The 26,511-nt window shown below is 37.8% G+C and overlaps 1 protein-coding gene across 1 annotated transcript in view; it reads right to left on the bottom strand.

The window, feature by feature from the left end:
- Positions 1-10,539: 10,539 nt before the first annotated feature.
- The window catches only part of DCHS2 (dachsous cadherin-related 2), a gene marked incomplete at its 5' end in the record, with an annotated part of 107,774 nt that continues 91,802 nt past the window's right edge, over positions 10,540-26,511 (bottom strand). The window contains 7 exons of the mRNA XM_080590920.1: positions 10,540-11,210; positions 11,859-14,010; positions 15,024-15,162; positions 17,796-18,082; positions 19,601-19,731; positions 22,537-22,688; positions 24,196-24,407. Of these exons, the coding sequence (XP_080447046.1) occupies positions 11,054-11,210; positions 11,859-14,010; positions 15,024-15,162; positions 17,796-18,082; positions 19,601-19,731; positions 22,537-22,688; positions 24,196-24,407 (3,230 nt within the window). The 3' untranslated portion in view covers positions 10,540-11,053. The remainder of the gene's footprint in view (positions 11,211-11,858; positions 14,011-15,023; positions 15,163-17,795; positions 18,083-19,600; positions 19,732-22,536; positions 22,689-24,195; positions 24,408-26,511) is intronic.

Below are 26,511 nucleotides of genomic sequence, written 5' to 3'. Positions count from 1 at the left end.
GGGGTTAGTGAAAATCATAAAGCTATAGATTTCTTGCAAAGGAAAGCATAAACTGAAGTAATTTTCACGTTGTGAGCAATCTTCTACGTATCTAAGAGAACAATCCTGAGAGAATTCTCACTGAAGCCCTGGGGATAAATAGATTCAACTGAATTATTCCCAGATGGCTAAATTGCAGTTTCGTATTTGCAGATATTGAAGAAAGGAAAACTGTACAGGTGCTGCCAAGAAGCTGAAAAGATGTTAGAGATAAGAAAAAGAGTGGGACTCCTCTTTCCTGTGCCCCATCACAGAAACAGGCACCTGGGTTGAAAGCCATTTGAGGAAGGGAACTGTTTGTGTTGTGTTTGTATTGCAGCACTGCCCAGGAGGAAAATCTGTAGGAAAAAACAGCTAATTAAATCACCAACAAACTATTCAAAACAACAAGTAAGCCACTAGGGAAAGTTCTCAGGGAGGAGATACTACTGTTATGTTTGGAGTGTTTCTGCCAAAATTTCCACAAATTTGCCATAGAAAACCATCCACATTTTAGATTAAAAATGGATACAGAATGTCCGAAGACCTGACTCAGCCTTTGAGCCACAGATCACACTTTGCAGACTTCCAGCAAGGAACTCGGGATCCAGATGGTACTTTCATTTGTGCAGGATTTACATGACTCAGATCCCAGTCAAGCAAGATGCCATTTTCCCCAGAATACCAAGTTTCCAGCTTAAATTCTCTGGACCAAAACATTAGGCTTTTTCTTTAACCTTGTTTTCCTTTCACTTGTGTCTGTCTTTCTCCTTGAAGACTACTTTCCCTGCCTTTTCCTTTCCATAAAGCCCAGCTCTAGCAGTTTTTCTCTGTCGGTATGTACTCAGCTGAGAGAAATAACGTCGCATGGAGGACTACCCATTCGCAGAAAGTCAAGCCTCATTGGAGATGGCACTGGTTTTCTATAGAGCCTGGGTTGGCAGCAAGATTTCTTTGCTGGGCTAGTGCACTGGCAGACAAAATGAAACGGTATTTTATCTTGTTCCTCTGGTTGCCTACCCTGCATTTTGCACTGTTAATCCTTTCTCACTGCATTAATTTAAAATTATCTTACCTCCTCAATGGTTTCTAACAGCCACCTTAAAAAATGTCCCAGACAAGGAAAGTGTGCTTTTCTCTCCACAAATAAACTATGAATCTCCCCTTTGGAATTACTCTGCCCCAAATAAAAGCTACCTGTAAGCTTAATGACCCTCCCAGGTTGCAAACAAGAGATTTAAATCTATTAAAAAGCCAGGAAACTCTTACTACTTAGGATATAGGATAAAACATCTCTCTGTGGCTCTAAGGATAAAACATCTCCCTGTGGCTATCATGAGACATTCCCCCTTTAAATACTGCGTCAAAAATTCTGCAGATCATTTTAGAGGCTTCTAAATACATTATTTATAAATTCCTTTGCTCTCCCAGAATTCTTTATAGTTGGAATTGTAGCATTAATGAAGTTTGGCTCTACAGACAGAGACAAAAATAGAAACAATAAAACTTTAAAACTTACTAAAATATTTTGTGAATAAGCTGCTGTAAAATATCAGGCATCTACAGAGAAAACTGTGGTGTGAAATACTCTAAAGGTCTTAGAGTATTGTTGCTTATTGATGACAACCTCCAAAACTCACTCATAGTATCTTCACTCAGAAATAGTGCATCTTTCCAAATACACTCTGCTAAACATTTTCAGACCACATTCTGAAGTGTTACTGTTTATACAAACCCCAAATACATACCTTATCTCTTTTGATATCTCTAAAATGGAGAAGATTTCAGTAATAAAATATTTAAGAGAAAAGTATGCTCTCAGTCCTCTGATTACCACTCCCCAATCTGTGTTCAGTTCCCAAAACAATTCTGGCAGGAAGAGATATGGGGTGGGGGAACAGAGGTGGTGGAAACAGAAGATGTAGAGTCATGCAATTGGAAGCTTAATAAAATGCCTTTGAATTATCATGAATTATTTGTTAAATGCGATAATCCCTATCACATTTCAAAATACTGGGATGAAAATTCAAGCAAAATATTTTAAAATATTTGATTCTCTGGGCAAATTTTGAAACTTCTCTATTGATCCAAAATTCACATCAAGAAATGGCAGTTCTACACAGCCTAATGTAAACAGAGGTCTGAGTTATGGTGCCTTTAAGAATACTTAAGTCTGTGCCAATACTCACCATCTAGGATGCTATTATCTCAGCACATTCCCTTTTATAACTGTATTCATGTTTTATATAACTTTTTTGAATGACAGTATTTTCTTTCTCCGTGCAAAGCAAGGTAAATGCTTTCTTCAAATACAATTATGTGAGACATTAGCTATTTAAATATTAAACATATCTTTCTGGTTTGTACAACTGAAGATACATGAAGAACCTCTGACATTGTTTAGGGATAATAAGCATTAGCCAGTTCATTAATAAGTGAGAAGAATGCTAATACTACTGAGGTCAGAGAACATATATGAAGATGAATACAGATGAATTAACAGCCAGGATATTTTATATTCAAGAAACAAATTGGAACTGCTTGCGAATACTTCAGGTCTATAAATTGTTGTTGTAATAATTTTTGGTATTATAAGAATGTTAGAATAACAACTACATTCACTTCAAGATGCTGAAAAAATAGGTTCAGATGATAGCCACAAAAATTACTAAGAGAGAAAATGACTCATGACGTGAGAGTAGAAAAAGTCAATATTTTTAGGAGGTTAAAAAAAATAGATTTGCTTCACAGTGAGCAATCATACCAGAAGTTCAGGTGTGCCTTAATCCAGAGCAGAAAAAAGTATTATAAGAAATAATAGCTGGAAGATGAAGTTTGACAAATTCAAATATGAAAATAATCCAAATTTCCTCCAATAAAATAATCAAGCTCTATTCCAGACGGTTTTTGTTTCCACCATTACTTCTAATGGGAAACATTGAACAACCCAGAAAATCTATCTGCTAGGATCTCCACTAGTCACCTCATTCCCGTGCTGTTCTTCTGTGGTATTCCACTTGAGCTAATATATTTCCAATAAGTTAGCTGGAGCAAAGCATGCAGTAGCACAAAGCATGCAAATGTATTTTTAGTTACAGACCAATTTCTTCCTTTTATCTGAATGGTTATTTTTAAATCTAAACAAAACTAACCTGTGATCATAGATGCAAGCTTGTTTTCTACAGTCAAGTCTTCCATAATTTTCTAATAACTTATCTGAATAAAAATTAATGTAGATAATCTTTTGTCAGTGATGCTGTTTATTAACTATGTGAAGAAACATGTTAACTATAAAACAAATGAACACCTCGGTCCTGGTATGATTTGTAATATCTGTTCAACAGCCACGTATATGTTATTACAGAGAAGCATACCACAATAATTATGGAAAATCCTGTATCGACAATATGCCTGTGCCTAAGCCAACTTCAGTATCTACAGCAGACTCCATAACCAACCAAATACAAGGGAAATAATTCAACTAATTTCTTCCAATGTAACAGTAATCCAAAGCAGCTTTATTTTTGTGTCCCTTCCCATTTCTTTACAGTCTACTACATTAGCAATCATTAGCGACGTACAGTACTATCTCATCACCTTTTGCCTTTAGTTCTGCTCTTCCTGATTAAAACATATTTTTTGATACCTGTGTTGCAATTGTAATTATTATATTTGATTTCACATCCTGCAGAAGTAATTGAAGTTTCGCTGTTCTGCAAGGCATCTCTAGAAAACATACAAGAACCTCAGCTGTAGCTGACTAACCTCATCCAATACCATACCTGATCTTTCATCGCTCATTGTATCATCTACCTGATCACTGTCGATGATGGCAATATTTCTTTCTTACTATAACAGAATTCACAAATAACTTAAGACCAGAAGGGACCTCTTGAGGTCTGTAGTTCAACCTCATGCTCAGAGCAGTGTCAGCTTTAAAGTTTGATCAATTTGATCAGGGGCCTCATTCAGTTTTGTTAAGCTCCAAATCTGTTCCTACTCCCTTTGCTTCTGTGACTCCTTTCTCCCTTATCTCTTCCCCACTCACTTTCTGTGTAATAGAACCAGACTTGAGAAATTGTGTGTCTCTTCCCTTACCTTCTCTGCACTGTCTTCCCCTATCCTTATCCTCCTTCTGGATGGGCTGGCAAAACTCTGCTGGAGATCACCAAAGATGCTACGTCTTCATGCCACAGCCTGCCATCACCATCCTTCATGAACTCCAGCAGACAGTTTCTTTTGTTATGAAATCATAGGTGGAGGAAGCAAGCTTTTTTTATTCCTCAGTGGGCATTTCTCCTGTTGGGTCTTCAACACGTAATTCTGTTCCTGGCAGGCAGCACACTACTCTGTCTTCTGGATCAGTTGAGCTGACTGGCACTCAGTTCTTAACAGAGAGTGCTCTTTAAGACAGATCTGCTCAGTGTCCATACTTATCTTTGCTTTTCCTTATCCCATCTTCTCTTCTCTGCTATAGACTTTCACATATTACACTTTTTGCTCATTGTTGAGACTCACAAAAACTCTGCTTAGGAGTTACACCACAGTAGTCAAGTGTAGACGCGTTCCAGAAACATGCAATTCAGCAGTCACTGGAAGGATTTTGCTCATATCATTTATAATGAATTTGTCTCTTAGGAAGAAGACCCTGAAATTTCTCCTTTCATTATGTATTTGAGGCAGCTTTTCAGTAACTTTGAAAGCTCAGCAGGTCATGGATTTGAAGGTATTCTACCAGTCCCTACTGTTGCCAAGAAGCATGACTGATTTTACTATGGGACACAATACCAGGCACTTTTGTTTATACATGTGAGCATTATCATTGCTACGAAATGAAAGAGCTGTAATGCAGGACTACTAGCCCTAACACTAGGCACCCAGAGCACTACACCTAGCAGTCTTGACTACCACAAGACCTGCTTAAGCTCTTAGTATCTCAAGCAGGTGGGCAAACTGGACATGCCTTTAATTCAGCCTAATGTTTTAAAATCCAGTTATCAATATGTCCTCCTTACATCACCATTTAAACTTTACACTACTTGCAGTAATTACATTTCCTTGTTTCTTTTTGTTTGTATGGTATAAATTAAGTAGTGATATTCGAGTCATAAAAACCTCATTAAACCCCATCCAAAAACTATTGGTAAGAGGAGGCTTTGTGTTACTAAAACCTCATATATATCTAATTATAATGATGGAACAGACCACATTGTTTTAATAGGAAACTTTCACATCTTGGTTTCACACCTTAACTGATTAGGGTCAAAATCCCCAATTTTCAGTTATTAAAACTGAGTTACAAGAAACATATGGGGGATGAAATTGTACACATTGGAACATTTTAGCTAGACATGGAAAAATTCTGGAGGAAAACTGGGCGAGTTCAAACATATCATTGATCAAGTACAGTACACAATATCCAGCAATGAAGATATATGTATTTTTCTACCATTCTGCTGCCAGAGCAGAGTAGGCTGCTGAAACCTTTCCTCGACTTCCATCCAGTGAATATGTGGTCAACCAATGGCACACCATGTTCCAGTAGTATGACAGAAGCCAAAACTCAGAGCACAAAACCATACAACCGTGCAGTTAAGCTTAAAAACAAAACAGAAAAAAACATGCACGTCTCAAAACAAACTAACAAAAACCAACCACCACACAACAACCCATTCAAGAAACACCAAGCCTTTTCCTGCTACCGTGATGTTAGCAGTTGTTAGTGTCATTTTGAAGCCTAATTCTACCCAGAACTTGACCTCAGGTAATGTGCTTACAGTATAAAGATGAGTAGCGAAATCACTATACAAAGGCATGGTTATTCTGTGCGTTCAATAAAAGCACTAACAAATGAGGCAGCAGACCATAGTTTACACAGAAGTAGAATGATGAAGCGGTGGGGTGACCTTTTCCTTACAGACCTTCTCAGGCTTCTCTAAAAGGCACTCCAAAATAAGCATATAAAGCAAGACTCGCATCAATCACCATGTAGCAAAGAGGAACCTCCCCTCCGAACCTCCCCCCACCCCATGCTGGTTCTACTCTCTTTTCCAGGCTCTTGATTTCCCTTCTTTTAATGCTTCTTCCTGCTGGTTTACAGCCCTGCACACTAGGGAGCCAGCTCTCTGCTGCCAGTGACTCTTGTTACAGTACCAGGAAGGCACACATGTTGTCCATTTCTTCCAGGTGCATATTTTATCTAAGCCCCACTGAAATCTGTGGAAGAAGTCTTGGGGTGTTGGATCACAACCCAGTATTTTCAAGTCTTTTGAAATTAAATGAACCCTACAGTTTGTTAAAAGGGAGATGCTGGAAATGTGTCCACACCCAGATACGCAGGACTTGAAGCAGGAATTTCTGAGGTCAACACAAGCAGGCTTGACTTGCTACTCACTTTGTTTGGATATGGAACCAATAATGCCATTTTAGAAACTCTCTTGAATTCCCCACCTGAAAGTTTTCAACCAAATGCAGTGGGCGTACATAGGGAACAGAAAGGTATTCCTCCAAGTTGGGCTGATGAGTGGGCATCATCTAGCTCCATCCATTCTCAAACATGTCAGCTCAATGCACTATGCACAATTCAACTTCCATTTTCTGAGACTGCTGACAGCTTTTCACAAGCAGTTTACATGCAGTTTTAGGGCAGGCAACTCAGAGTGTGTTAAATACTCTAAGCTTCAAAACAGTGTTTAATATAAGATTATTTTCCAGTGGATAAGGTGACATGGACAGGGCTGATATTCTTAAACATAGTTTGTAGTGCTGCAATCCATTGTTTTGAACTACATATTCAAGATATTTTTCTAGTTGTAGTGAGATTTTCAACTAAAGTTTTGAGTATCACAGTGGATAATTTCAGTCCTTTAACGTGACATCTGCATTTTCAGGCATTTGGTTTGGCATCTATTGCTTCATCAGGCACAGGACTCATTTGGGTCAGTCAAATGCACAGTAATGGGGCAGAAACTTTGATTCTTGTGACTCTGATTAGCAAGGATTTGGTACTTTCTACATTGCTGAGGTAGCACATCCGTATCAAGAAACAGAACCATTTCACAATTTCAGACTACCCTAATACCTCTCGGTATTCCTTATAGAAGGTCTTCTGTTTCATACTTTGTACAAGAAAAGCTTTTTTTTTTTTATAAGTAATAGTTCTAGCTGCAACGTAAAGTGCAAGCCTAAAAGAGAAGGTTTTATATGCTCAATTTTCCTTTCTGTAAGGCCCCTTCTTTTGCTTAGGCAACCACATTTTTTCCACTGTTTTAAAAATGTTGTGCGTATATACAGTGGAATTTTCAAAGCCACCACGAGGATTTGGATGCCAGACTGCAGTTCAGTTTAATGAGACCTGAACATCCAAATCCGTACTCAGATTGAATATATATTAGACTTTGCATACGTGATGGTGAACAGCTAGCAGAACGAGCAGCTATGCAAGACTCAAAAGTATACTCAATTTGATATTGCAACACCTTAGTTGTTCCAACCAGATCATCATCAGCAAACTAAGCCACACAATGCCATAGTCAGTTGGTTTTGTTGTGCCAGATACTAGGAGCAAGAAGCTGCAAAGCCATTTCATTTGCAAAGTAAGCCAAATTCTAAATATAAACCTACCATTACAGTATTTTCCATTACAGTCACAAGTGTGTCCCATTCTAATTAGCGTTTTTACAGGATTTGAGGGAACACCACCCTCTATGCACAGCAAACTTGTGCCAGTTCCCTCCCCGCAAGGATTCCCCATGTCCTTCCTCTACCCCAGGGGCTGGTTTTCAAGGAACAATGAAGTTAGGACATATTGGGAGCTCTGACCAAGGAGAATGTTTAATTACAACACCCCTGCACACTGCTGCCTATGATGGCCACCTAAATCACCAATTGGCCTTTGCCTCCATGGGCTGTAAATTTATAAAGCCATACAGACACAACTGTCTGTCTGGTGTTAGCTGATGTTCTAGCAATTTATTTTATTTTTTTTTTGTAAGGACAGCACATTTTTGTCTTACAGGTCTCCCAAGAAAGGTTTTGCATATATTCATACTAACTGTGAGGAAGAAAGGCTAGGGAAAATTCTTCAGGAAGCTACATGTTAAAGAAAAGTTAAAGAAAAGCAAAGAGAATCAATAGCAACCAATCATAAATAATAGTAGGAATGAGCAGTGCAATAGACTTGGCAAAAGACTTGGTTCATTTTTATCAGAACTTTTTTTTTTTTCTAAGTCTAGACCTGGTTTAGGACCAATTCCTGTCTTCAGTTGAAGATAAACTACAGACTAAATATGGACTTATGTAAGTAACCAGTGTTTTTCTCATATCATTTTAGAAAATAGGTATATATATTTTTATAATCTTTAAATGATGAATTCCCAAAAACTATGAAAGTTTTTCCTCTTTGCACAGGAATCTGCTTGAATGTCAATTTAATGATTACTACTGGTAGATGGAATTTTGATATCCATTTGGTAGTGATTTACACCAGTGTTTTCAAGGCTGCCAACAAGAAATCCAGAAGGCAGGCAGCCAAAATTCCAGAAGAGACAACTGTCTTTTATTTTATAGCTTATGCATTTTGAGCTTAATATGATTTTCCACTAACAAGTTCTGTACCTTCTCCAAAGTGTTAAAACTGGTGTGCAGAATTGCAAGTAACACAGCCTGTTCAATTCAAGCTAATATTAAACTCATGGTAAATTATAGATGTTACACTGTTTACTTAGGGGAAAAAACAGTAAGGTTAGAAGAACTATGCATGATTTATTGCAAACATTTGTTTCAATAGCCACTTCTTTAAGCTTGACAGTATACAAAACAACAATATGTTACCTAAGTGTTGTTTCCTGTTTGATGTAGAATGAGCTAATACACAAAAAGGAAAAAATTCTTGTAGCATTTAAGAGGAGCACAAAGTATGTCTTGGTTATTTCATGTGCTTGAGAAATAGGATGTGAGTCACAATCCTTTCAGAGAGGCATCAAAACCAAAATATATCTGAAGGAGCAAAAAGAACAGAAACAAGATTTGCTCTTTTTCAGGCAGAATTACAGCAGGCCCATGTTAGCAAGTGTGGTAAGGTCCAAATCTTTGTTAAAAGTATGACTGCATGCCTGAAAATCTATAGCACTAATATTATTCTATTTGCAACAGCAATATTTGTGAAGAAAAAGCTATTAAACCATTAATCTATGATCTATACTTGAAACAACACCCTAGATACCACTTCATATTCATCATTGTGAAACATAGTTTTGCTTTTTGAAGCATTTGATCTTCCACCGATCACCCACTGCAAAGACGATCCCTCTATGAGGATAGCATGTGCTTGTTGCTCCTACTAAGAGCAACAACAGCTGCCACTTGACCGTGGCTGCCTGAAACTAAAATGATAGCAGCTAGGATGCTGACTATACAGAAAAAGCAGTTCTCTGTGTCTTGTTTGCCTCCTGAAACTACAAACACACAGAGCTGAACATCACAAAGAATACCTCTCATTTAATCAGAAATGACTTTACAGTCAAGACATATGTCAAAACCAAACAAGCTGTAGATGGCGCAATTTTAACGGGTGGAAAACAAGTTTTGTGGATAACCTTTAGCCTTTATAATAGAAAAATCTGCTAAGTTTTAAAATAGTGTTTTATTATTTGAGCTATGAAATTATTATGTGTTGATGTCATGGCATCGCATTACAGTTGCTTTTTATGTACACAGATTTCTCACTGAAATGTCATTCAAAAATTAGTATTTTCCATTCAGTTGCAAAAATAACTACTGCATCAATAAGCAGCCAAAACAAGTTACTTTGAAAGCTCATGAATTAATCTTGAAACTTTGGTAACTGCACATGCAGTCTATATCGACATAAAAATGCAAAAACACATTTTGCCTTCTTCAGATATAGGTCCAAAGAAGTTTATCCCACAACCCTGGGGCAGCCAATCTAATGACCCAATTCATACTGAAACAATGGACTTGAACTGATGCTCTATATCCAGATATGAACTGGGAATGGCTCCTCCTCTTTTCTTCCCTCTTCCTGGTACAGGTTTTCATCCAATTATAAAACTTTTATTCCTCTTCTTTTTTAGTAAGATTTCTCGACCCTGATGAATCCCTAATGAACACATGTAATGAACACATGCCAGCTTTAAAAGAAACACTCTTGCATAGCAGCATGGATCTCATTGCAAGTTTGTACCATGCAGGTGCAGCCTTAGAAACAGGATCTTATTTGAAGGTAGGTTATGAACCCACAGGCTGTAAACCAGCAAGGATCATGACATGTATGACTGAGGCATTACACATGATACTAATCCCACATGATCATTCAATCTAACAGCACTGTATGCATTTCCTTTTAGCTGTTACAACCTATACAATATACACCCTCTGTACATATCCAACTTGGAATAGATTCCCAGGCACTAATTGCTCTTACCTATAGCTCAGTTTTAATATACATGATGCAAAAGAACCATCAACGACTTTTAAATATACACAGAAGAGAAACCAGAGTTACTCAAGATTTTCTGTGTTTTATTGATCTGATACAATATACAAGCATACACAGCAGTATAGGCATGTGTACATGTCTGAATATACGTACATAGATGAAATGCAATATGTATGATACATACAACAAACAAGGCCAGGTATCTGGTCTTGCAGAGATGTGCCCAGCACAGGACCAAAGAGCAGGGTGGAGGCATACGAGCCCTTCACAACCGTAACACTGTCCTATCCTACAGCTGCCTGGGGACCGGGATCCTTCTGTCCTATTGACAGAAAGACAATAGATATTTATTACTCTAGGAATAAAGAGGAAAGTTACTTTTATCTTACCATTGGTTATTATGTTTTCCAGTGGACCCTATGAGTGATCTGTTATTATGCAGATAAATCATGACTTTTTGGCCAAAACTGCCATACTTGCACATCCCTATAGTACCCTCTCCTGAAGCAACCACAGCGGCAGTCAGAATCTACCAGCATGCTAATACAGGTTTTCCACAGTAAACAGGTACTACCATTAATTTGTTATTGACACATTATGAGAAAAAAAAACAACAAAAAAACCTGTAAACTCGATCAAGTTGGATATCAGGCACCTGTCTGTCTGATTTACATGGAAAACCACACTTGCTGGGAGCTGCAAAAGGAGAAACTTCATGGACTCACAGCATACCCTACAAAGAATAAGGTTTGTTAGAAAGCTTGTGGCTATGTTAATATATTAACATTTTCAGCTCTTGAAAACAGAAAGAATACTGGTGATACAGTTCCAACAGGCGTATTTTGCTTGTTAAACAAAAACATTTCAAGCCATACATTTTTCCACAGACTACCGTCATTTAATAACCTAGACCTGAATTTCTTCCTCTGTTGCAAGTTCATGGCTTGGACAAATAAGACACGTTCCTATCATTCTCCCATTAGACATTACTGGAGAAGCAGTAGGTGTCTGCATGGTAAGTAAAGATAGAGAGGGAGAAAAACTGGGGGTCATAGCTGGTGAAGGGTATCCAGAATTTTGGATAAATGGAGAACGAGGGTATTTTTTAAATACTTGCACTGATATTGTATTTGGCATTCGAGGGGGCACTGTCCTTATGCCAGGTTGAGCTATTGACGTTATCAAGGGAGGAGGAAAATTAGAAGATTTCTTTTCCTTAGGGAAGCTATGAATGTGTACACTTTCATCCTTCAGTTTTGCAATATCATTAAACACTGAGGCAAGAGGTTGAAATCTGGGTTGCCAGATGAGCACATTATCCCAGTTGTAACCAACTCTAAGATCCTCATCAGAGGTGCCACGAGTTACAAGCGAATCATACCCAGAGTCCTGCCTATCCGATATCAAGGCATATTCTCTTGTGAGGTCTGCCATTATGTCCTTCTCTTTTATTCCAATTTTCTTTAGTGTCTGGGACAACATTGTGTTCTTTGTATAGGCAACATCACAGGCTTCTTCTCCACCTTCACCTTGAATGGCCTGCATGCTCTCCATACTTCGTGTGGTAGCCACATCATTTTCACCAGACTGCCAGGAGAACTGGTCAGACTCTCTTGGGATTCCCGAATCTGGTACCCGTGAGCCTTGCTCACTCAACACAGAGCCGGCCCTCTTTCTACAAGGATGTTCATTGATCCTTTTGATTTCCTCATCCTCCGCTGTTTCTCCTTCAGCAGAACTGCGGCCACTGGAGTCTGAATGCCTGCAGGGGACACCACCATCCTTCCTCTCTTCGATTCCTGCCAAGCTCAGCCATTCTGCTATGGCACCCATGGGAAGCATACTGCTCTCAGTACTTTGGATTTTCTGGCAGTCCTCATCTTCTCTGGCCAAATTGAAATCAGAAGCCGAGGAGGATACTGCTTCTTTTTCCACACCAGAGTTCATTGTATCTTTCTGCTTATGTCTCAGAATCAGTGCAATAAGGCTGATAGAAAGCAGCAGGAACACTATCAAGGAAACAGAAAGGCTAAAGGTCAGGCTGTATGCTGACACGATGGGATAACTCTCAGGAGAATTAGAAACATTCACAAAAACAGTGCATACAGTGAACTTTGATTCCATTTTTGGGCTCTGTGCTTTTATCAACAATTCCAGGCTGTCATCATTCCATTTGCTGCCATTTTTCTTTCTATGAACACTTTCAGTCAAATATATATTACCACTGGTTTGATTTACAGAAAAGAATGGAGAAGTTTTTAGCAGTGAGTAATGAACAACTCCATCTAGTCCACCATCATTATCTGACGCTGTCACTTGGCCAAGCAACTGGCCTGCTTCGTTTTTCTCAGGGAGATTGAAGAAATACCGATCTTGTGCAAACACTGGGTCAAATTCATCCTTTCCCTCAATATCTACCTGAACTGTAACTGTGGCCAGTGAGTCACCTTTGTCTTTTGCTTGGATTATGAGACAGTACCTATTCTGACGTTCAAAGTCAAACATTTGCTTTGTATGAATATCTCCTGTCAAAGCGTCAATGAAAAACATATCATGGTCTCTAGGAACTTCACGTTGAGCCAAACATGAAGACTGGATGGAGTAGGTAAGATGTCCGTAAGAGCCTTTATCAAAATCCAGTGCATTAATAGAGCACACAAAAGAAAAAGTAGGCAAGTTTTCACTGACAATACAGTTCATGCTGGGAAACAAAAACAGTGGGGCATAATCATTGTCATCTAGGACACTAATATGGACAACAGAAAAAGCCACATTTTTTACATCAGCTCCTCCATCTGTGGCTTGGACAAGTAAAGTGAATTTCATGGTATCCTCATAATCCAGAGTTTTTATCAAATCCACTGATCCAGTTTTCCCATCCAAGGAAAAATACTGTTTGTCATTTCCAGAGATTATAGCGTAAGTGATCTCTGCATTAGTGCCCACATCACGGTCATTTGCTGAAACTTCAGTGACATGACTATGTACAGAGGTGCTTTCTTTAACATGAATATGGTACTCTGGGCTGCTGAATACTGGAGGATTATCATTGACATCCAGTACAGTTATTAGCACGGTAGCAGTGGAATTCAAGGAGGGCATTCCATGATCAGAGGCAAGGAGGATCAAACGATGAGAAGCAGCAGTTTCCCTGTCAAGAATATTGCTCAAAACAAGATTGCCAACGAGTTTGTAGGATGTTTCTGACTCCATGACACTTGTTTCCACAGTGAATAGATTCTCAGCATCACCATCAATAATAGAGTATTCCATGTATGTATTTTCATGTGTCCAGTCATAGTCAACTGCTGAAAACACGAGGACACTTTCTCCAACTGAGGCATTCTCTCTCACACTGAGATTGTACAATGCCCTTGTGAACTGAGGGGCATGGTTATTTACATCTTCTATGTGTACCTCTACGGAGGTGACTGCACTCAGGGCAGGATTGCCACCATCCATGGCAGCTATCAGAAGCTGAATACTGGTATTGTTTTTCAGCTGTGACATTGGTTTGGTAGTGTACACTGAACCTGAAAATAAAATAGACATAATAAAAACCCACACTCATTAAGACATGTAAATGTTATTACAAAAGCTGAATCTTATCAGTCATGTCTAAAAATGACATGGTTGTAATGTAATGGTTGCACACCCCAAAGTAATTCTACGAAATCACAGCTAATGCTCTAAGCCAAGGCCTACCCACAATGATGCAGTATCAAATACACATACTGCATATAGACTACCAAAAATGTATCTTCCTTATAGCAGGCTGAACATGTAAACTGTAGAAAACAAGAGGCAAAATAAAACATTCAAAAAATTCATCTCACAAATGCCTGGGAACAGAAAGTGACATGCACTTGCTCACTGAACAACAGTTACACATCGTTTTCACAGTATCTGATGATCTCTGAAGCTGACATTATCAAAAGTAATACATACACATGCATACTGAGACACACACACACCCACAATTTGCTACCTCCCAGAGTGTTACAGACTTCGGTCAGAAAAATCAGTAAATCTCTTCACTATTAAAGAAAATTATGTACTTTGGAAAGTGTGTTCTCAATTTAGATAACTTTTAAAATCCATTTAGGATTATTGAATAACAAGTACTGTAAAGTAGAAATCTTAAAAACATACAGCCCAAAATGTAGAAAAACTCCATTATGATATGTTCATCTTATTCTGAAAAATAGTAGATATGAACTTAAATTTAATGCAGCCTAATATGTGATCTGAAATGTCATGAGACAAAACAAAACATATATCAACATTTTATTAAACTACATCAAGGAAATAGCACCTATGAAATGCTGTAAGTAGATATCTTGTGCATGGTTCAGGGACAAATAGAACCCTGGTCTTTGATAATATCAGTTCTACAGAGATAATGGCAGATTTAGCCAAAATATATGGTGGACTTCAGTCATCAATGATTTCCAGAATTGATCACTGGAAATAGGTGAGGAATGGAATAAGACTTTTCAGTTTACAGTGAATAAGCTGAAATAATAAACTATGCTTACAGACTCACCATTCTTATGATCAATAGAAAATCCCTCAGAGGAGGAGAGGATTTTGTAGGAAATCATTCCATTATGCTGTGAATCCCTATCCACAGCAGAGATAGTCAGAACAGTGGCACCCACTGAAATGAGTTCTGGAAAGCTCACCTGGCACGTAAAGTAAAATGACAGTTTTGATAAAACTTAATGAAATATTTTGAACTTAAAAAGATACATTTCCCTTCATTTGATCTGGTTAGGGGAAAAAAAAACCCACACAAATACAATTCCCAACTTTGTAAAGTTTCACCTACCCATTTCCTTCAGGGACAAAACGAAGAGCTGTGATATTGAAAATATTGCATACAATATAGCCAAAATTTATAGTAAGATTTAAATAGTAGTAAAATCCATCTAGTTCAGGTTTAGTTATGAAAAATTCAATGAATTGCTGAATTTCTCTTCAGTAATACACTAATGGAAGGAATACTTCACAGCACTCTCCCTGGCACTCTCCCTGGCTTTCTCACAGGCTTTTCTCCCTGCTTTCAGAAATATCTTGATTTCTACAGATACAATACAGTTTGCAGTGCCAGTCTGGGGAATCTAAAACAAACAAACAAAAAACCAAAAATAAACAAAACCCCCACAACTCCTAAACCCTGAAAATTCCAGCACTAGAGCCTGAATAATCACCAGATTACTCCTGTAATTTAATTTGAAAAAACATTTTTTTGTTTTCTTCACTTAATCTGGAAAGCCAAGCCAGTCCTTGCTCTTCTTAAGAGCTTCCATTATCTTTAAAGGACAGTAAAAGGGTAAAAATTACAGGACTGTGAATAGGGAATTATACATATCGTTGTCTAAAAAGAAGCAGTGTACCATACTGTCCAGGCAACATATCAAAACATCAGGACTGTGGAGAGAGTTCAGCTGTTTATGTTAGCATAGTCAATAGAACTGTACTGATTTACATCAGTTCATAACCCTGCCTGTAAGGTCTGCTTCTATCTACAAAAAATTCCTAGCACCTGCACAAGCAAGTACTTGCCTAAACTATTCGTCAAAATCAGACACACACGAGTGTTGAGAAAAACTTAAGGCCAGATCTAGAAATCATTTGAGCATTAAAAGTGTATTTTTTTCTGGGATCTTGACTTAAAAGTCTAAGTGGGTGATTTACACAAAGCCTGACAACTCAGATGCCTGAAAGTTTCACAGGTGCCTAGAGCCTGACCCACAGTTATCTGAGCAGCTAAACTGCTTCCCCCACACATGCTCAGAGGTTGAAATTTCTCTACTAAGCCAAATGTTTAAACTTATTTCTTAAAGCTGTCTGAGATTTACAAATGAAGCATTACTAAATCAAAGTCTTCTGTGGTGCCTCATATATTTGGCTCTGAGCACACCCTGCACACAAAAAGCACCAAGTCAAGCAAAGAGCTCAGTCCACGGGCCCGCAGAACAGCTGAGGCCTGCAGGCACCACAGGAAGCAGCCATCTTGTCCAAGCCCTGCTCAGAGCAGGGTCACCTAATGCACATAGCTCAGGAGCACATATGCTTGTGGTTTTGGATAACTCCAAGGATGGAGACTCCACAGCCTCTCTGGGCAACCTATGCCAGTGTTCAATCACTGTTAGAACAAAAAGTTATTCCTGAAGTTTAAAAGGAATTTCCTGTATTTCAGTTTGTGCCCATTGCCTCTTGCCCTGTCACTGGGCACCATGAAGAACTGTCTGGCTTTTCTTTACTCCCCCCACCAGGTTAGGATACATTGGTAAGATACCTCCTGAGCATCTTTCTTGCCAGACTGAACAATCCACGCTCTAGGCTCTCTTGGGCAAGCCCCACAGCCTAGCCACACATGAATGAGGCCTAAAGAGAGGACTGCTTTGGCAGCCTCATCTCCCCTGCAGCTCCAGACTGTCTCTCTCCTGTCTGTAACCCTCATCGAAGCCCCACAGCCTTCGTCTCCCATGAAGAAGTCAGGCCTATTATTTAATTAAAAACCTTTATGTGGATTCCGATTCTGTGTGCTTATTGGCATGGCGCACCGGGCACGAACCCACGGACAACATCTTGGTGGCCTGTGGCTCCTAAAACAGCTTTGGTTCAAAACATGTCAGACAACTTGTCTTCTACAATTGTCTAGTAGTTCAAAAGCTGAGCTGTGCCTTCAGTCTAGTAGGAGCTGTTCGGGAGGTCAAAACCGATACACCCCCACTGCCTAGAAGAGTGCCATGGCTATAAAGCAGGGCTACATGTTACAAACATACATGTTTAACCTACCACAGGGACATTTACTACACCTCTGAAGAGCTGCATAACTGGAAGAGCTGCATAACTGGAAATGAAGAAATGCATGCCATAGTAATTGGGCCAAAATAAACGTACCAACTTGTTTACCATTCTGTCAGAAGGAACAATCAGTCCTGAACAATGGACACTGCTCCCCAAACTGGTTTTGGATTATATCCAGTAAGTGTGTGATGAATGCATAGTGTAAGGAGTACAGCTAGCATTCACACCACTTTTCTTCTGAAGCCAGAATATACAAACACGAAAACAGAACAAGTCTTCCAGTCCTTTCAGCAGAATTCTTAGGAAAGGGCAGGGGTTTCCTAGAAGAGCATTTTGCACGATCTGCTGTTTCTGTTCTCAGTAATAGTTTGCAGAGACCTCCCTTCTTAGTGGTGATCAAATACATTTTTAACACACAAATGTGAACAAGCCCTCCCACTACTTATCCTCATATAGAGAAGGACATCACACATTTGTTGTTTGTTTCCCACTTCCCCACCTGATATGAATCCTGAGTAAACACTGGTGGGTTATCATTGATGTCCAAAACAAGGACTGTGAGTTCTGTTTCTGTTTGATGGACAGAATCTGAAACTATGATTTCCAGCTTATACACAGCAGTTTCTTCAAAATCTAATGGTTCCACCACTGTGACTACACCGGTGTGTTGATCGATAGCAAATTTCATTCCAGAACTATTGTCATCAGTAAAGCCAAACTGAAGTGCTGGGTTGGAGTCCGCATCAGTTGCTGACACTTGAGTCACTGTAAAACCAGGAAGGACATCTGAAACAATAATTTTTGGAGTAAGTAAGTCATAGCTAAAGATGATATTACAATTTCTGAGGATTTTGCCAATTTTCTAATACTACATCTTAGGCATATGTAATCTTTCTGCCTTAGATTTTTTTTTGTCTTATGGCTTCATGTTTTAGAATAAAAGCAAGATCCAGAAATAATACAGAAACAAGTAGCAGATTTCTTCACATGCTTCTGCTTCTTCCCAGTTTTAGTCTGGGTTTTCTTTAGGCTTTCACAGATGCAGTATACTGATAACTGCTTCTTCACCAGCAACAGGAACTTCCATGTTTTTCCACATGGCAACATGTGGAAATGTGATATATGTTTAGCTGACATGAATTTACTGAACGGTGTCACAAAATTCCACAGGAATATTTAACTGAGGCATTAACTGAGTCTCCTGGTCTTTCTAGAATCAACAACCGCAGTTATGATAGCTTTTCCACGGGAGGAAGAGGCCACTAGAGAAATATCCAGCCAGAGCCACATGGCACAAAACCTTAAGGGCTCAATATATATTTCTAGGAGATTTAGAAATTGTATACAGACAGCTTTTGTCATGTGTCAAATTGACAGTACCACAGATTCCAAATTGAATCCGACTATCAGTGATAATCTAATCAAGCCTGGAGCTAACAGAAACTAAACCATTTCCCATTTGCACACCTGGAGCATTAAGCCTCAAACATGTTGTGCCATGCCCTCAGGCAAATGTTCTTAAACTGAATAAAAAATAAATAAATAAATAGCCAGTACTTTACAGCTGCTGTGCATCCATGGCTCCTGTTCTTGTCATTACCAGTGGGAGCTAAATTTAGAAAAAGCTAAAAAAAAATCACTGGAAAGACAGCCTTGATACATTCTGTTAACAAGAGGATTGGACTAAGTCTTTATAAACATGCTGCTGCTTATCTTAATGCATCACATATATGATGTCTGTAATTGAAACTGCTGGGCTTAGGACTTAAGATATGCAAGTGCTGAGCTAATGTCACACAACATACCAGATGGGATGAGAACCCTGGAGGTCTGGGCCCTTTTCTTCGTGTTCATCAACTAGATCAAGCTACATAGCACTTTAAAGTTTCATTCAAATTTACAGAAAGAATTTCTTTCATCACAATGAACTTCAGAATGTCTAATTTCTAGCAATGCTGGTTTTAACACCAAGTATTGTTATTGCAGAAAAGAAGAAATTGAAGACATCTGAACAATATGACATTGGAGTCCAAAAGGAACAGATTACAGATGTATTTCTGTAGAGTTTGTTTTTCTTTCTGAATTGCCTATGATTTTATTCCAAACTGTTCTTAAATACAATGTCTACAGAGTAAGAACAATGCCTCTGAGAACAAAAGCAGATCACATTTTACTTTGATATTTCAGTATTAATATGATCCATTATCCTTTTGACTATAATCTTACGGTTAAACAACTCACTGAAAGTACTGTCGTGGTCTGACAAATCCTGATCTTATCACCTAGCTGTACCATGACACTTACTTTCTGGGACCTCCACTTCCCCCAGTGGTTGGACAATCGGAGCATTGTCATTAACATCTACCACTTGTATCCTCACAATACTTGTAGCAGAAAGTCTAGGGTTTCCTTTATCAGCAGCTTGTACAACCAACCTACAATTAAAGGAAGCAGCAATTGTCACCATCTGTCAAAATTCACAGAATTATTCACCAATGATATAAACAGGGAAAAAAACAGGTTAGCTCTTTCAGCTCCTTGTTGCTCAATGTAAACTCCATCTTTCTTTCCATAAGGGTGACTGTCTGCAGTTTTATGATTTGTCTCTTGTATGAACGATGTCCAAAAGACTCTAGGTGGCAAAAATATACTGAAAACAATGACAAAAGGATGCATTTATTTCACGCAATTTCATATGAAATGCAGGTAGTTAAAAAAGCTAGCAAGACTCTTGCAAATAAGACATTTCTCCAGAAAGCAACTCAGAGCAGGAATAAATTGTAAGTATTGAATTGTCCTTTGGAGGAACCTGACTGTCCTCATTGATTACGGAGAGACAACAGAAACAAGAAAATCAGGTGTTATGAAAACTTCCAAAGTAATACTCAGACAATGTCTGTGGAGATATAGAATAACCCCCCCATTATATTATTAAGCGATAAAATGAAACTACTGAATACAGACACCATTTCTCGAAGTTCCCACTGGTTTTAGTGGGACCAGAATCTCATAGTCAGATTAAGAGAGCTTGCCTTTAGGCATCCATGTTAGGCCTGCATAAGGATCAGTAGTGAACTGTCAACAACGTTTTGATTTCCACAAACAACATAGCAAAGAAAACAATAAGCAAGGATAAACACAGATAGAAGGATGTTTACTCTGTGGGAACCAGCTTCTAAACAATAGAGAGAAAACTGTTACTGTAAGCAAAAAATTCTTTCTTCACTCTTCCCCACAATTATGAATTATCCAGAATGAAATTTAAAATTAAATCTAACTCAGCAGGTGCTCTAAAAAAAGAGATGATTGAAAACAGATAACATCAAGCTACAAGAAAGAATTTACATGTCAGGACCCAGCATATCTATTAAATGTTTTGGGTACTAACAATTTTTATGTGTGTCATGCTTCCTGGGTCTCCTTACAGATCTCCTGAAAGTTTAATTTCTCCCTCTAAGTCAAAATTGCTGTTCAAAGTGTCATGGAGATACCAACTTCTAAAGGTTCACATGACAGTACAGAAAACCAAGGCTGTAACTCAAGCTGTGGATTGCACTTCCACTCCTGAACCACATAAACTCTGCTCTGGGTGCCCCTGTGGTTTCTGACACTGAGAGAACACAACTTGAATTGCCGACTAGTATTCAGTCAGTGACCATGTATAATTCCATACATAAAGTGTATTTTTTCTAGAATGAATATTGGGAAGGTACATATGGAAATATTTTACTAAAAATAATCACTTTCTAAGGTTTCAGGAAAAAACTCCCATAAAAATATCTCAGCCAAGGCATTAAAATTAAGGTTCTGTCAACACTTTCATTACAATCCCTCTTACAAGAGGCTTAGAACTTCTGGGGATGAAAATGTTCAATTTAGATAAAATAAACAACTCCTTGCAAATTGGAAAGAACCAATGGTGTCATTTTGAAATTAAACAGCATAACACTTTTAAAAGCTTCTTTTGCTATTCACTTTTCACCTAGCAACACGATTAAAAAAGTATTAATAAAGAGAAGGGATATGAAGCTTCAGACTCCTTGAACAAATTGTCTATTTAAATTGCTAGAATTCCAACATAAATACTGAAATAAGTCAGGCTTCCAATTAAAGATAGATATCAGAATTGTTAGACTTACATGTTCAATGCTTCACTAACAGCAAACATCCTTCCTTGAAGGATTTATTACAGGCATTCTTTAAAGTACTACTCGTAAATAAAATGTATTATGCTATTTAAGTGACTAAAAATCAGGACTGATGTTTCTGATTCAGTGAAAAACTGAAAAAGAAACTCCAAATGAAGTACTCTGCATATTAAGTTAACACAAAGCATTCCCTTTAGGAGACTATTATCTTACACTGATATTTAAAAAAAATCATATTCTGTTCATCTTTTTAATGTGGTTTTCTAAAAGTTATTCTGGTTCATAAGAACTGTGATTGGATGATTAAAAATTTGAGGCCCTGGAGGATCAGAAACTTGCAAATACTTTAACTGATGCCCCAGCCATATGGGAAAAAAAAGTAATTTCCACTAACACATATAAAGCAACCTAATTTTTGTAGAGATTGCAGTATATAAAAAGGGTATATTTATGAATCAGGATGCTCTTACTTTCTCTCAAGGCATGATTTGTTTTCTTTCTAAATTCAAGTATGGCACGACTGATAAAGAAAAATTGTCACATCCACTTGATTGTATTTACTCACACTTTCTTGGAAAACAGGAAAAAACTAATATTGAGCACAAGACAACTTATAGATGGAAACAAATTACAGAAGAATCTTTATCTGATTATACAGGAAGTTTGAAATATATTCTATTTTAAATCAAAAAACAGAACATGTCCCTGCTTTTTGGATTTGGTTTGAGTGCTTTCCCTCTGCCTTTATGTATAAAAAAAAATGGTTCCAGAAAAGGAATGGCTGTGTAGTTCTTAATGAACTGAAAACCAGGAACTGTCATCATTCCTCTAGTGAATCATCATGCTCACTTATATCAGTAAGTGTTGCAATTGATTGAATAAAACTATTTTCCTTCTTAACTTTGAGAAATACCCAAGAATCCATGGTACAAATGGCCAGTTTTAGGGCTGTTTTCAATGCTGCCTGGCTTGCACCCAGGCTCTGTGGCTAATGGATATCAACTGAAAACTGTAAAACACATACCATGAGCAATCTCATGCTGAAGTGAACAAAAAGAAGAATAAGGTTTTATAAGATCCCTGCATACAAACCTGTAAGATGAAGTGTTTTCACGATTTAGGATTGTGTTAGTTGCTAAAATCCCTCTTGCTGAATCAATTAGAAATGTTGCATTTTCGTTACCAGATAAAATTGAGTATTCGGTTTCTCCATTCAGCCCACTGTCAAGGTCAGTTGCAAATATCTGTTTAGGAGGAAACCTGAGGCTTAATTCAAAATGGCAGAACATTATTTCAGCAAGAAAAAAATATACTACAGTTATCTATTTCTGCTTACTTTCCTCATGACAGCACAGATTTAAGCAAATAATCATATTGGCCCTCAACACAAGTGTCATGTGAGGTCATGAAATCTGCTCATGAATTGAGATAGTATGCACATAAATTCTTTGCCCACACAATTTGAAATTCAACTACATAAAGCATTAGAGGTGAATGTAATCATTTTTACACTGTTTACATTACTATAATGTTTCTGTTAGAATCCTATCTCTGTTTAGTGCCTAAAAATGAACTTTCTCACTAGTCCAGGACTACCCTTTAAAGCATTACTGCTATACAGATAAAGGGTAAAAGGAATTATTAAAGTTTTCAAACCTTTCATTGGATGGTTCATTAATTACTTTTTAAAATAAAAACCAGCAGCGTAAATGTTGCTATAAAAGCAATATTGTTAATAACATTCAACAGCAGCGCACAGGTTCCTCAAAGATTTTTCTGACTCTCTTCAACGAGTTGTCTTTGTATTTTTCTGGTTGTTGAACAAGCATTATAATGAGTACAGGATCCAAACCATGGCAGAGGCAACCAGTCAGACGGAATAAAGGAAACATAGTAGAATGTATCATGTCATAAAATTTTGACTACACATCTGGGTTGACTGCCTTTTGATTCTTCTCCATTGCTGGACATATGTTTCTCTAAATACAACGTCCATCAGTTTCTAATCGCTTTGCCTGTGAGGCATTTGTAGCTTTCCATTTATTTATTCTCTAGAGGAGGAATATCTTTAGTACCTAACATGACCCTCACTGTGACCTGACTTGCAATGCAAGAACATGTACTGAGGAAATTATGTGTTCTTCTAGTCCATCTGATGTCTTCTTTTGCTCTAACGTGGCCAGCTGGAAACACTTTCAGAGAATGGATCCATTCAGGGGAAGAAGTGTTTGCACATTTAAATTGAGACAAGCTGCTCTTTAAGCATCAGATTTTAAATTGAACACTTGGATTTGACTCCACTCCTAGTCTGATGGGTTGAAAGTATTCTTTTTATTGCTACAGCCCTTTCACAGTAGATGCATTAATGCAGGACCCAGCCTACATTGCAACCAGAACCATAGCTTTGAATAATTCTTTTCAACTACTTGAAGAGATAAACAGAATATTAAAAAAAAGAAGAATTTTAAGTCCAGCTGCACAACTAGTACAAATATAAAGAAAGATTTTTAAATAATATAAATGAGATATTTCTCCTTCAACTTGATAAAACTGGAAGACCTGAAGCATGGTGTAGACTAAATCATTGAATATTTTAGATATGCAAGCAAAGTAGTAGCTACACCAAGAACCCCACTCTTGATTTTTGAAAGATGATAGTGGTCCAAAACAGACTAAGACTGCATTCGTGACCAAATTAACCAAACTTGTATCTTCGCAGGCTGAGTTCTGTAGTTACAAACATTTACTTACCTGTATGATGACTGTTTTAGCAGTTTGGCCTTCCCATACCGATGCTTTGTAACAGCTTTGCTCAAATTTCGGTAAGTTGTCATTCACATCCTGTATCAAAATAGTCACTCCACAGAGCGCTGAATCCAAACTATTTTCAGCCAAAACTGAAAGATGTATTTTATTCTTAACTTCATAATCAAGAAACTTTGGCTCTTTTACTGTGATTGTACCTGTTTATGAGAGAAAGAGATGACATGCATAGTTAGGAAAGAACACCAACAAAAGCAGTTACGAAACCTATAATGTATGTGGTCTCCTTTGCTGGACACACCACAGAAGTTCAGCAAGCTTCCCACTGTGTCCTCCCTATACCTGACATCATCTTCTAAGTGCAAGTTATTGGATAAATCTCAGCTAAGTTCTTACTGATCAACCACTGTGTTGGCAATTTCCTAAAGCAAAAGAAATCAACTTGTAGAGGGGTTAGAGAGGAAGAAAGTGGCTGTGTGATGTGGGTTCCTTGACATGTGACAATGGACCAGCTGTGTCTCAAGAGACTCCTGGCTCTCATCTGCAGCGTAGCTACATCTAATGCTCCATTTATATACAAACAGGGCAATAGCTGTATCTGACAAATAGGCAAAGCACTTAGATTCCTTCTGATGCAGTGAGTTTCCCCACCAACTGTTATTCTGTCAAAAATAATCAGTGACTGAGACAACAGACAGAACTAGACATCTCCACGTTACATCTGAAATTTCCTTGGAAATCTGTCGTCATCATTTCAACGTTCTAATATAGTGATATATTAAAATTCTTCATTAGCATCAAACATAGCCCATTTGTATGTCAGTTTCCTTAGATTTCAAATTGAGTTTTGCATTAATTTTTCAGTAATGATGCCATAAATATCTATATTCCAAAATTGTGATAGCGTAAGGCCCCAACTACCGTGTCTTTCTAAGCTAGTACTTCTTATTTTGTTTTCTAAGACAAGCGGCAATGATTAATTGTTGTTTATGGATCTCTCCAGTGATCAAGAGTTGTGTTTTGAACGTAAAGGTGGCAGGTAGTCTATATCCAGCACAATACTTAAAAATTATCACATTCTGTATACAGAAAAAAAAAAGTACAGTGGCAGAAGGAATACATTTCAAGAAGGCAGAGAGTAACTGAAAGATCCTTGGGTAGCAACATGGAGCAAAGAATCAAGTTTGAGAAACATCACCTATGAGGACAATGTGAAAGAACCAGAGCTTCATTCTAGAGAAGTGCACACAGAGAAGAAACAGGGTAACACTCTTCAAATACATTAAAGACAAAGGCAAAAACTCTTTATATCTATTGCTATTAGGTTAAGAAGTAATGAGTTGAAATTCTTTCAGCAGACATTTGGGTAAATTTGAATAAAAACTTTCCAGCTGCAAAGACTTGTAGAGACTACCAAGTTTGCAGAATTACTATCGCTGGAGGTTGTTAAGAACATGACAGACTAATGCCTGTTAGATTTAGGCACAGTTGGTTCCCTTTCTGTGGCAGGGGACAGATTAGTTTACATCCTTGGGTCACTTCTAACTATAGTTTATGTGATTCAACAATATAATAAATTCCCCTAATAAGGGGAAAGTTTCTAGATAGTATAGTGGATGTCTGGTAACAGCAAACAATTCTGGAGATTTTTTTATTTTTTTTTTTCCAAAGCAGGGTTAATTAACATCAGTGCTTGAAAACTGAAGAGGAGCAGACCTCTATCTGTTATGAACACCTAAGTTACAGAGGGCATCAATACAACTCCAAATACTTCTGCTTTATAAAGAATGGGTAGAGAGCCACTGGTGTCAAAATTAGTATTGAGGAAAGAACTGCTCTTAAAAGTATGGAAAGGCAGCACTTCAATATTTTCTAAGAAATGGGAAAAAGGTTTTATTACATTTACACCAACTATTTCAATACTCAACTACAATGGCTCAAAAGTCTCAAAGGAAGATTTGCGACATCCTGGGCTACACAAATCCCACTGGTGTTTGTGAAGAAAGTGCTTATGAGACTTAAAACATTGTGTAACCATTTTGCAACTTGGCTGATAAAAAAAAAAACAAAACAAAAAAATAGTAGCATCTCTTTTTTCTTTTTTTGGCATTCGATATTTTTGGGCAGTTGATATTGGAGAAGATTCACTTCCTCAGGGATAAACTTGCCTGTGACTATGACAGTCATTCAGCTTAACACTTCTAGCTTTATTTCAGTGAAATGAGAAGGACTTGGAAATCAAGCATATGCACTTCTAAGTGCCTCTCATCTGAACAAAACAAAATCGTTTTAAACTGTCCATCT

Source organism: Anser brachyrhynchus (assembly GCF_964034855.1).
Source record: "Anser brachyrhynchus genome assembly, chromosome: 4".
Lineage (NCBI taxonomy): Eukaryota > Metazoa > Chordata > Aves > Anseriformes > Anatidae > Anser > Anser brachyrhynchus.
This window is presented reverse-complemented; position numbering and strand designations above follow the sequence as displayed.